The sequence below is a fragment of the Solanum verrucosum genome, unplaced genomic scaffold, assembly GCF_900185275.1.
Source record: "Solanum verrucosum unplaced genomic scaffold, falcon-dt-bn FXZP01000197.1, whole genome shotgun sequence".
Classification (NCBI taxonomy): domain Eukaryota; kingdom Viridiplantae; phylum Streptophyta; class Magnoliopsida; order Solanales; family Solanaceae; genus Solanum; species Solanum verrucosum.
The window spans coordinates 1,106,563-1,119,419 of NW_026020363.1; the positions used below are offsets into that span (position 1 = coordinate 1,106,563).

General features: G+C 35.7%; 1 protein-coding gene across 1 annotated transcript; it reads right to left on the reverse strand.

Annotated features, from left to right (window-relative positions):
* Nucleotides 1-2,750: 2,750 nt before the first annotated feature.
* LOC125837800 (uncharacterized) lies at nucleotides 2,751-5,207 on the reverse strand. The gene is made up of 3 exons (XM_049516873.1): nucleotides 4,450-5,207; nucleotides 4,034-4,298; nucleotides 2,751-3,401 (listed from the first exon to the last, which is right to left on the reverse strand). Exons 1-3 carry the CDS (start codon nucleotides 5,205-5,207, stop codon nucleotides 2,751-2,753), a joined length of 1,674 nt encoding a protein of 557 aa, XP_049372830.1.
* Nucleotides 5,208-12,857: the final 7,650 nt, after the last annotated feature.

A 12,857-nucleotide genomic window follows, 5' to 3' on the forward strand; every position in this document is an offset into this window, starting at 1 on the left:
AAGGTTAGGTATATAAGTGCAATGCAAAGATGAATACAAAGGATGAATACAAAGGAGAATTAAGTGCATACCTGGTGAGATGAGAACCTATTCCTAGCAATATGAGCAGTCATGTACCAGGGCTAGAAGAAACTAAGGGTAATATCATTAGACTTTTTATCAACATGTTGTGCTTCATATGGTTGTATACCTACAACAGGTACCAAGATGAGTTAGAAGTGAACAAGTGTTATGGTTTTATAGATCACCTTACTTAAGATAAGCATGAGAGTGTCATGAGGGCATGTGTTAATCTTGAAACACCAGCCCTAAGGCTAAACGATTCTTCTGAAAAGGTTCATGTCCAAGGGCTATGGTGAAGATGTCAGCAACCTGGTCCTCAGTTTTGCAGAAAGTCATGATGATGAACCTTTTTTCAACATTGTCACGGAGAAAATTATGCCTGATATCTATATGTTTGGTTCGTTTATGTTTGACCGGGTTCTTTGCCATATTGACTGCACTTGTGTTGTCGCACATGATGGGTATGCATCCTGCGTTAATTCAAAAATCCTCCAGTTTTTATTTAATCCATAATAGTTGTGCACAACAAGATGCGACAACCACATATTCAACCTCAGCAGTGGAGAGGGTGACTGGATTTTGTTTTCTTGTTGCCCAGGAGACGAGACAAGGCCCTAGGAAGTGAGTCATTCTAGATGTACTTTTTCTATCCACCAGGTAACCTGCATAGTCTGCATCTGCAAATCCTATTAGATCGAAGGATTCTCCTATTGGATACTATAAAACCAGGTTTAGTGTCCCTTTAAGATATCTAGGTACCCTTTTCACTGCTTTTAGATGAGATTCTTTTGGACGAGACTGAAATCGAGCACATAGCCCCACGTTGAATGCACTGTCAGGTTACTGGCAGTTAGATACAAGAGTGACCCAATCATTCCTCTGTACTTGGTATTGTTTACTAGGAACCAGTTTCATCCTTTTCAAGCTTGGTCATTGTTCCAATGGGATTATCAATTGATTTGGCCTCATCTATCTCAAATTTCTGTAGCAATTCTTTAATGTATTTTTGTTGATGTATTGAGGTCCCCGATGAGGACTGTTTGATTTGAAGACCTAAGAAGAAATTTAATTCACCCATCATGCTCATCTCAAATTCACTGCTTATTAATTTTGCCAATTCAACTCCAAGTTCAACATCTGTTCCTCCAAATATGATATCATCTACGTATACTTGAACAATGAGGAGGTCATTACCTTGTCTTCGAAGAAAAAGTGTATTATCTATTTTTCCTCTTGAATACCCATGTTGGACACACGATTGTACCATGCTCTTGGTGCTTGTTTTAGCCCATATAGTGCTTTGTCTAATTTATAGACAAATTCATGATGATCAGGGTCTTCAAACCATGAGATTGTTTCACATATACTTCTTCTTGGAGGTATCCATTTAGAAAGGCACTTTTTACATCCATGTGGTATAGTTTAAACTCTATGTGAGCAGCAAAAGCTATAAGCATCTGTATTGCTTCCATCCTTGCTACGGGTGCGAATGTTTCATCATAGTCAATTCCTTCATCTTGATTATACCCCTGTACAACTAGTCTTGCCTTGTTTCGAGTGACTTTTCCCTGATCATCAAGCTTATATCTAAAACCCATCGAGTGCCTATCACAATTCTATCATGTGGTCTGGGAACCAGGTTCCAAAATTTGCTTCGTTCAAACTGACTCAGCTCCATGGCTATAATCTAGTCTGGGTCTGCCAGAGCTTCTTTAATATTTTTGGGTTCAACAAGTGATAGGTATACTGAGAAGGCACACATATTCCTTAGTTTTGATCTAGTATGAATTCCTGAGTCCAAAGGTGTGAGAATATTCTGTATTGGATGAGATCTTTGATGTTTCCAGTTATTTGGTTGAGCATCTCGAGTAGTGTCAGATGTTGATGGCCCTGGTTCACCTTTTTCCTCTCCCTCAAGTGTATTTTCAGTTTCATGGATGATGAGACTTAATTTGACAGTTTGTTCCTAAGTTCCATCCTCATCTGATTGGTTTTCCTCTGGTGTTTTCGGTTGAGTCATACCCAGATCATTAAGATGGTCTATCATGCCTCCATTTATTTGGTTCTGCCTTTCATAAAAAATAACATGCATGCTTTCTTCTACAGGATTTGAGTATTTTGTACGCCTTGCTTTGACTTGAATATCCCAGGAACACTCATTTATCACTTTTGGCATCAAATTTACCCAAGGTATCTTTTCCATTATTATGCACATAGCAGGTACATCTGAAAGGTCGAAGATGTGCTAAAGTCGGCTTTCTTCCTTTCAACAAATCGTATGGAGTTTTATTTAGTATCAAACTTATCATGCATCTGTTAATAAGATAACATGCAGTGTTTATTGCCTCAGCCTAGTAGGATTTCGGTAGATTGCTTGATATCAACATGGTTCTAGCAATGTCTTCTAATGTTCTATTCTTCCGTTCCACCACACCATTTTATTGAGGAGTTCTTTGTTCTGAGAAATTGTGATCAACTTCATTGATAGTGCAGAAGTTTAGGAATTTGGAGTTTTCAAATTCTAATCCATGATCTGATCTGAAGCTGATAACTTCACTACTGAATTTCTTTTGAACCAGTTTCACAAATATTTCAAACATATCGTATGTCTCATCCTTTGTTGCTAAGAATATGGTCCATGTGAATCTAGAATAGTCATCTACAATTACAAAAAATTACCTTTTGCCTCATTTACTTAGCACGCACATTGGTCCACATAAGTCCATGTGGAGCAGTTCTAGAGGTTTTGTTGTGCTAACCACTGCCTTTGGTTTGAAAGAGGATTTTATCTGTTTACCTTGAGCACATGCACCATAGATTTGTTCACTATTAAGCTTCGTTTCAGGTAATCCTCTAGCCAGTTCCTTTGATATTAATTTGTTAATTGTAGAAAAACTAATATGCCCCAACCTATTGTGCCAGAGAAAGGAGTTTTCAGTGATGGCACTGAGGCAGGTGGGTGAATTTTCTGGACTCATTATCTCAGTTTTATATACATTTTTGTGCCTTTTTCCAAGGAGAACCAGTTCCTCTGTGGTTGAGTTTACCACTTTACATTCATCAGTAGTAAATATCACTTTATTTCCTTGGTTGCACATTTGAGATATACTTAGCAAATTGTGTTGTAATCCATTCACATAATACACATTGTTAATTGCTTGTTTGAGGTTGAGCCCCACCTTTCCAATTCCTTGTATTTCTCCAGTTTTTCTATTCCCAAAGGCTACGTTTCCACCCTTAAAATCTTTTTGTGAGAGGAAGTTGTTTCTATCTCCAGTCATCTGCCTGGAACATGTGCTGCCCAGGTACCAATGTCTTAGCTTTTCTCCCACTGAATCCTACAATCATTAGACAGAGTTAGGTTTGGGTACCCAGATCCACTTGGGTCTTGTTTGTTAGAAAATGGATGAATAAGATTTTTCTTAGCCCATTATGGGAGGGTTTTGAGCGTGGGAATAGGTTTAATGTTATTCTCTTCCTGTGTTTTTTGCACAAAAGTGAAATTTTTCTTATGTGCAGTTTGTTTTTCATTACATGCATAACTTTTATGTCCTATAAGGCCACAGTGAGAACACAAACAATCTATGTTGGGATTCTTTGTTTCAGAAAAATATATTCCATGTTTTGTGGTAGATTGACTCTTTTGGATGCTATCGAGAAGTATGGAGGACCTGGTCCATCTCATGCTATGCTCTACTTCCATTTTGGTCATGTGAAGTTTCTTTTGTAGATATTCATTTTTACAGGTATGGATTTAAACTCTTTATTCAATTCTTCTAGCTTATTATGCAGAAGACAGTTTTGTTGTTCTAAGTTCACATTTTCTTCTCTTAAAGATCCATAGTCTTCCATTAACAGGTCTTTTTCAGAACAGGTTGATTGATATGCGTTTATAAGATTATGCAATAAGGATTGTAGTTTTCTTTTTGAGTTAAGAGTCAAGATTTTCTTTAATGTGAAGTAGACTAACCTGGTCATGCATGTCTTCTTCTTCTTCTTCAGAGTCTGATTCAACCATCAGTGCTTGAATTGTTTCATGTGTTTGACAACTATTTTCCTTCTCTCCTGGTTCAGTTATGGCTACTAGTGCAAGAAAGTCATATTTGTCAGTTTTCTCTATTGCAAGTAGGGATTGATTTTCAACTTCCTCATCTTCGGACTCATCTTCTGACATGCCTCCCATTGCAGCAAATGCTTTATTCATTGAGATATCAGCCTCTTGGTTAGTCATTCTCCTGTTTGTAGGAATATATTTGTCACCTTTACCATCATTTGCTTAGTCTGGATTATTCTTTTTATGTTCTGAGGCCCAGAGTGGAGTATTCAGCTGTCTTTTGAGGACCTCTTCTTTGAAATGTTTGTCCCCTTTTTAACATTCTGGAGAACCTCTTTGTCATAAGTGCAATATTCTCATCTTCAAAATCTTCAGGTGTTGTGGCTTTAAGAACCAGGTTCTTCTCCTTTCTTTTACTGCATATTTCCCTCTCTTGGCTTTTCTTTAGTTCATATGTTATGAGATTTCCAATGAGCTCATCAATGGCTAGTTTATCTAGGTCACGTGCTTCAGTAATGGCCTCTACTTTACTTTCCCAGGATTCTGGTAGAACGCTTAAGAGTTTTCTGACAGCCTTTCCATTTGGAATTACTTCTCCTAACAAATAAATCTCATTAATGATTGCAGTGAACCTGGTGTGCATATCTTGGATTTTTTCTCCTTCCATCATTCTGAATAGTTCATATTGTCTATTCAAGTTGTCGATTTTAGATTTCTTAACCTGAGTTGTACCTTCGTGTGCAGTTTGTAGAGTTTTCCAAATTGACTTTGCATCCTCACATGATGAAATCCTATTATACTCGTCTGGTCCTATGCCACAAATTAGAATCTTTTTGGATTTTGCGTTATTTTGAATAGCAAGTTTGTCTACAACATCCCATTCTTTTCTTTCCTTAGGAACCATCGTGACTCCATCGTCTCCCTTCTTCATGGGTATAGTAGGACCATCCAGAACTACACTCCAAAGATTGGGATTTTTGCCTATCAAGTGATCCATCATACAGTTTTTCCACCATCCATAGTACTTTCCATTGAACAATGGTGGTCGAGTTTGAGAAGCTCCTTCTTGTGGGGTAAGTGGTGCTGCCATTGATTCCTTTTAAGATGTGAATCTCGTAACGAAAAGACCTACTCTGATACCAATTGAAGAAACCTTACCCAGTATTCAAAAACCAGGTTCTTGAATAATACACACAAGATACTTATGTTAATGACAGTAACACCAATATATCGTGGAAACCTTCCTAATTAAATGAAGGGAAAAAACCACACAGAGTTTTATATTAATTCAACAATTACAACTCAGTAAATCGATGAATCTAATCTCTAAACGTCTACCCTTTCGATTAACTATAATCAAAAACACCCTCAACTCTCCAAGAAGTCAAACTCGGTTCTTGGTTACAAAAACTCTCAATCTCTCTACTAACCCTAACCCTCACAAGAAGTCAAACCCACTTCTTGTTTACAATTCTCACACATTCTCAAGACTCTCACAAACACTGATCCAAGGACAGATCAATGCAACTCAACTATTCAAAAGTAATTCTAACTCTAGAATTCTTTCGTTTATACCTCTCGAACACTTTGGCCTTCGCTATCTCTCTTTCTCTTGTTCTCTCTTTTCTGAATTATGCAAAGACAAATTCTTCTATCTGGCTCGTTGTCCTTTTATAGACTCTGAACTATGATAGACTCCGACTTATATAAGGAGAGGAATTATAGTTTTTTTCAGAAAGAATTTCGATTCTTTTAATTGTAAACCTTTTCCTTTTATAACTTGGCTTGCCATGTCTCCTTATTCATGCAGGACTTCTTTTGCTGATTCTTTTCCCTTTCCGACTCAACTTTCTTTTTAGCGCGAGAACTCTTCCTTTTTTATTTCAGTTTATTTATCATTTGAATGATAAGCTTTGCAGGGTGAACCTGGTTCACTGTGTCGATCATCAAAACTGTATTTGATTTATCACTACTGAATTCCTTTTCTTCTCATGGTCTCCAGGAAATCAAAAGGTTATCAGTTGTCATGGCACATCAAGAACCCTTTGATTCACATAAATATGTTATATGCATACATTGCAAATGTTTGTGTTGCAAAGTTTGCTCGTCGTCAGGGTATTGCTTCAAATATAATACATTTGGCTGCTAATATGGCCGCATTAGAAGGTATCTTGTTTCAGCTTTAAACTATTTAATGTGCTCTTCATTATGATCTACCAGTTCAGAATTGCCATCCCTTGTAATTAATTTTCGCTGAACTATGTCTAATCTTATTTTTGCATGTCCAAGCAGGTTTCAAGCAACTATTTGTTCATGTAAATGCAGACAACATACCTGGCCAGGAATTATACCAAAAACACAGTTTTAAGGTTACCTTCAATCTCTTTTCTATATACGGAAAATCTTATTGATATTGCTTAGTGAGATCTGTTTATGTGGATGATCGTCCTTCATTAGCTCTTCTTTCTCTTTTTTTTTTTATATAAGTGAATACTTGTTTTCATTATTGTTTTTATTTTTAATTTTGGACGTCTTAATGTCTGCATTGCATCTCTCATAATCATCCCAAGAGTTGAAGTCAATGCTAAGTTGACCTTTAAAATGAGGCAACTCTTCATGAAACGTTTTATATCAAATCTGATATGATAACCCAGAAAATAGAGTAATAACTTAATATAACCTGTTGAATTGAGTTGACGATGTAACATTTCTTTACACGTGATGTATAACTTAAATCCTTTTGAAATTTCTTACTTCAACTTATCTTAGTTTGGTTGGCAATCAACTCTTGATGTATAACAAAAGGAATGTCGCGTCTTTTGACATACTCGTATCACTCCATGCAGATCGTGGAAGCCGGCTCATCGTCTCTATCAAAAGAACAGAGGATACTGATGTCCTTGGATTTATAATTTCCCTTAGCTACTTCACTTCCAGACTAAAGAGGATGTGTTAGTTTGTACATTTACATGGTTTGAAGCCAATATAATATTGGGTAGACAGACAACTAGTTAGTTACAGAGAAAATAATATATATATATATATAAGCAAGTTGTATGGTTTGTTTGGATTAGGGAATGGGTACGTATTGGATACATATTTATTTGAGTATCCTATACGAGCATATCCGATTAAATATTTTGGTGTATTTTGGAGAATTCAGACTATGTACTCATACTCAATGTCAAATGAAGAATTCATGTATTAAGCTGAAATATATTGTTTTTGTTTTCTTATCAAAATGGATTTTGTTGTTTAGTTTGTTACAATGTTGAGAAAGTTAAATATGGCCATTAGTCTATGAGAGATTCTAACACAACTCCAATTCAATTATTTCATCTTCTGTGATGGCCTCGCTTCTTTTTTCGTCTTCTTATAATGATTCTGTATTCTAGCTCTTCAGCATTTATCCTAGAAAGCCAATTGGAATTTCAACTCAAAATCATGAAATATGCTATGGAGAATCCAATAATAAGTCCACCTGCTAAGAATCCCATTCCTAAATTCATTCAGAAATGTACAACTGCTTTCTTCATCTAGCATATGTGTTGTGTTGTATGTCTCTGGCATCCTGCTACTTCCACAACCTTCCGAAAAAGGGTATCCACGTAATCCATCATTACCTTTGTAAGAATTGTTCTCAAATGTAGAAAATTGATTTCCTTGAGGAATGCACCCTTCGAGATGATTGTAGGAGAGATTTAAGGCTTCAAGAGATGTAAGAGAAACAAATCTTGCTGGTATCTTTCCTACTAGATGGTTGGTTACCTGACAGGTCCAATGATTCAACCAAATATAAACTTCCAAGTGATAGCGGTATGCGGCCTTCAATCCATTATGAGATATATTTAGCACACGAAGTGCAGTAAGATCTCCCATAATACTTGGAATATGTCCTTCAAATTTGTTGTTTGAAAGATCGACAGTGGTATACAAAAACAAGATTCTCACAACTTCAAGATCCAATCCCTTTGTTACCAGAGCTACTGAATCTTGGTAATATCGATCCCATTCATCACTTGGTGCATTCATCGTTTGATGAATTGTCCTCATGGCTTTAAAATGTTGAAACAAACCCGATGGTATGTTTTTTGTGAAAGCATTGGAGGAGAGATCTAATATTTGAAGATGAGGAAACATGTTTTGACTCGTTAGAGTTCTAATGGGTCCATGCAATTTATTGGACCTCAAGCTTAGAACTTTCAGCTTTGGCAGAGTCCCCAACAACACAGGGAATGTGTCCATGAGGTGATTGTCTCCTTCGAGTTGTTTGGAGTTGATCAAGGATTGTGGAATTTTTCCTCCAGCTTATTGCCATAAAAGTTGAAGCTTTTGAGTGCACTTCCAAGAAGAGTCCCTGATAGACTGTTGTGGTGCATATCCAGAACCTCGAGGCCATTGATATTACCCAAACATTGCGGAATTGCCCCCTCAAGTTCTCTTAATTGAGTCAAATTCTCAAAGAGCAATTTCAAATCATGGGCTATGAGTCTTAGAATAGTTTCAAATGACGGGGAGAAATGAAGAGACTGTAATTGAGAAAGATGAGAGATTTCAGAGGGGATATGACCTGAGAAATAGGAGTCAGAAAGATCAAGAAGTGTCAAGCTCAAGAACCTTCGAAGTTCAGGCAAGATGTGAGAATTAGAGAAGTTATTAGAAGAAAGGTCGAGCCTTTGAAGACGAGAGAGTTGGAAGAGGCTGTTATTGGAATCAATCTTTCCTACAAGACCACTGGAACTGAGATTAAGTTCAATCACATGGCCAGTCATCTCATCACATATGACTCCATCCCACGAGCAACAATCTCTTCTCCTATTCCATGAACTCGTATAAGAGTAGGAACTACAAGTAACTAATGAGGGATCTAGAGTGAGTGGTTTCTTGAATTTTAGAAGAGCGGCGCGTTGATCTTTGCGGCACGGATGAAGTATGGCTGAAGTAAAAGAAAGCACACAGAAACATAGAAAGAGCATAAATGAGAATTGCTTAGACCCCATGTTTAGCATCAAACAATTTTAGAGAAAGTTGGCAGTGAAGTTAAGAAAAGGCTACACAAATATATATAGGCAGATTAAGTTGCTACTAAGTAGTGAGAAGGTTTGTTTATTTGATAATTGGACTCGATTTTTTATATAAAAAATTATATATTCTAAGATCAATTGATTATAGCTTAACAGTAGAGGTGTACGAGGAAAACAAATAAACCGCACCAAATCGATAATCGGAGTCAAATCAGGAATAAAAAAACCGATTAGTGGTTTGGTCCATTAAGGGTTATAGCCCATAGATATTAGTAACTCAAATAAGCCCAAATCAAAATTAAATCAACTTATAATTTTTTTTTCGATAGTAATGAGTTTAGTTGAACCTATTGTTTATGAGCTGCATCCACCTCTACAAAAATAAAGAGCGGAGGAAATGAAGCCAAGAAAGATAATGAATTGTGAATGTACCAATAAAATTACTCACGTCTCGCGTGGAAATTTAATATCACAGAATTTATAAAATAATACTTAAAACCTATCAATCATTAAAACTAAAACATTATATTATCTTACATAAAAGATTACGTAGTAACGGACATTAATAATGTAAAGAAAAATGATAATTATAACATCTTATCATTTATCCTTCAATCAATCTCTTTAATTTGATTTTATAATTTATCGTTTTACTTTCAGGAAGTGTTACTATTTGATATTTTTGGAGAATCAAATGAACATCAACCTAAGATATACAAATATTCTAATTCTAATGTGTAGAAAAGTTCAGCCCTACCTTTGCTTTACATATATCATTTCAAAGTTCCCCATTTAAATGTATCATAAGTAATTATTGAACTGGAAAATTAAAGGGAGAATGTATCATATTGGACAACAATTCAACTTATTATATATATTTGAAAGGAAAAAATATTACACAAAACTATTCAGTTTGTTTGGATGTTTTTAAAAAAATTAGCATACCAGAGTGATGGAGTTCAATTTGAAACTACACTTCTATTCCAATCGTAGTGTCGAAAAACATATCTATAACTTCAAGAAAAGTATTTACAATTTGCAGTAAACTTGAAAATATGTTCATACTTCATATTGAATATGAGCAATTAACTGATTGTATAGTTATCTATGTCTTTGGGATTAAAAGAAGCACCAGTCTAGTCATATTCTTCTATAGGTCAGCTGACACATCCTTGAACCCATGTCAAAAGTTTATTAATTCTTGTCTTTTTCCTGGTTCAATTCCACATCAAGGTGCGATAAGGTTTTTAATGTCTTTATGTCCTTACAATGTCATACCAAATTTGAATTTTGTCATCAAGAGATTGTAACCGACCTTTAAGATTTTTTTTACTCTACCTTCAACAATTTTAGTAGAGAAAACTTGCGTGAATACTCAATTAATGTGTGTTATTTAATTTGTACTAACAAATACTTATAACATTAACTTTGTAGAAACATAAGCAACAAAGTTTAAAACATATACTAAAAACAACAACTAATAACATAAACATAAATTAATGACTGTAAAAAACATGCTACGATCTGTAACAGTAGAATGAAACAGAAAGGAAAAAATCTAGTCCACTGAAGGTACAGTGAGCCACTCAGTAGGAGCAAAGTACACAAATATTTAACTGTGCATGTAGTCATTTAAAATTTATTAAATATAAATTTATAAAATGATTCGGATTATATTGAATTCATGAATATATTAATCCATATAAATATTATCGATTAGTATAATTGAGTTAATTATTTAAATCTAATTAATATGGATTTAATTAAATCTCGCTCCATAAAGTCCATATGTCATGTCACTTAAATCTGATTGGGAATCATATTCCAATCACAACTCCTCTATTTTAAAACTATAAATAGGGGTCTTCATAATTCAGAAAAAAGAACCAAGGATTCTAACAAGAGGCTAGAGAAAGCTCGTGGATCAAAAGCTACAGATTTCTCTGCAAGTTCAAGAATTTTTAACAAGAAGCTAGAGAAAGCTCGTGGATCAAAAGTTGCAGATTTCTCTACGAGCTACAAGATCAAGCTCGAAGCCCTTGGATTCAAGTAGAAGTCAAGATCAACATAAAGTTCAAGTTCAAGAATGATCAAGATCAAGATAAAGTTCAAGTTCAAGAACGATCAAGATCAAGACCATCGGATTCAAGATCAAGCTCGAAGCCATTGGATTCAACTAGAAGTCAAGATCAAGATAAAGTTCAAGTTCAAGACCGCCGAATTCAAGATCAAGCTCAAAGCCCTTATATTCAACTAGAAGTCAAGATCAAGATAAAGCTCAAGAACGATCAAGATCAAGACCACTAGATTCAAGATCAAGCTCGAAGCCCTTGAAATCAACTAGGAGTCAAGATCAAGATAATGTTCAAGTTCAAGTTCAAGATCACGTTCAAGTTCAAGATAAACTCAAGATTAAGCTCAAGAGGCCTTGAATTATATCCGAAAAGGGGAATCCATAGGAATCGTAGAGATTGTAACACTCGCACTTTGAATCAATAAAATGATTGTTGCGATAATTTTCCGTTCTTGATTATTGTTTTTTCTCGATGCAAATTTTATCATCTACAAATTCTAGCACGCCCAGTGGGAAAATCTCTACCTCTCATCTCAACTTTTCAAGCATCAAAGAGTATCAAAACGAATTGCACTATAGAAGAATGACTAGAAAGTTTGACTAAAGTAATTGAAGGCTTGACGAAGTGTGCTCAAGAACAAGATGCTAAACTTTTCAAGCTAACAAATAAGACGGATAACATGATCGAAAGAAGATCGAGTCAAGAACCTTTGAAACTTCCTAGAATTCAAGACGAAGGAGAGTCTTGTATAAAGCAAACAAAGATCAAAGAGATTCATCTCTCCGTTGGAAGTTTGATTCCCATTGATCAATTGAAGGACTTTATCACAGAGGATAGCGAAGACAAATCTGAGTCCCCATCCAAATTTTCTCCAACATATGCAAAGCCATTTACACAAAGAATTGATAACTTAAAAATGCACGAGGGCTGTCTGTTGGAATGTATGTGGCCACTAAGTACGATAGGACCAGGTCCTTAAAACAATTATGATGAACAAAAAATAAATACTGACAGTAAAAATTGAACACACAACTTAACGTGGAAACCTCTTTGCTCAAGGGAGTAAAACCACAACCCGTCTCACAGGATTTTCAAACTGCTTTTACTAAACTTCACAAGCCAAAGTAAAACCCAGTTTTCAACACACACAAGATTGACCTCCTAATCTCTATTCTGAGTAATACACTATCACTCAATGAGCCAAAGCAATGCCTGCATTGCCCACTATACTAACCCAACTGATTAATATAGACTTTGACGTAAGACACGAAGCTACCCTCAACTAAGTTCTTATAATGATTCACCCAAGGTTGAAACGTTTCTATCACAAGCAAAACGATTCCTACAATATAAGCATAAATGCAAGCAATCAAAGTAACAACTGGTTCAAGAAGCAATTAGGCAATCTATTAGGTCCCTTGTTGTTTTGAAGCTTGAATATCTCTCTTTGCATGAATGAAGAATTTGGTGTTTGTCACGTTGAATTTATCAACCAAAGAGATAACCGATGTACAAATAACCTCGTCCTTTCTGATTGGTGTGGTACACTGACGACCTCACTAACCTCTGACGCGACAACTTGCCAGTTGTATAACATATGGTCCTGGACGAGCATACTCTGCAGAGGACTGGATCCTGCAT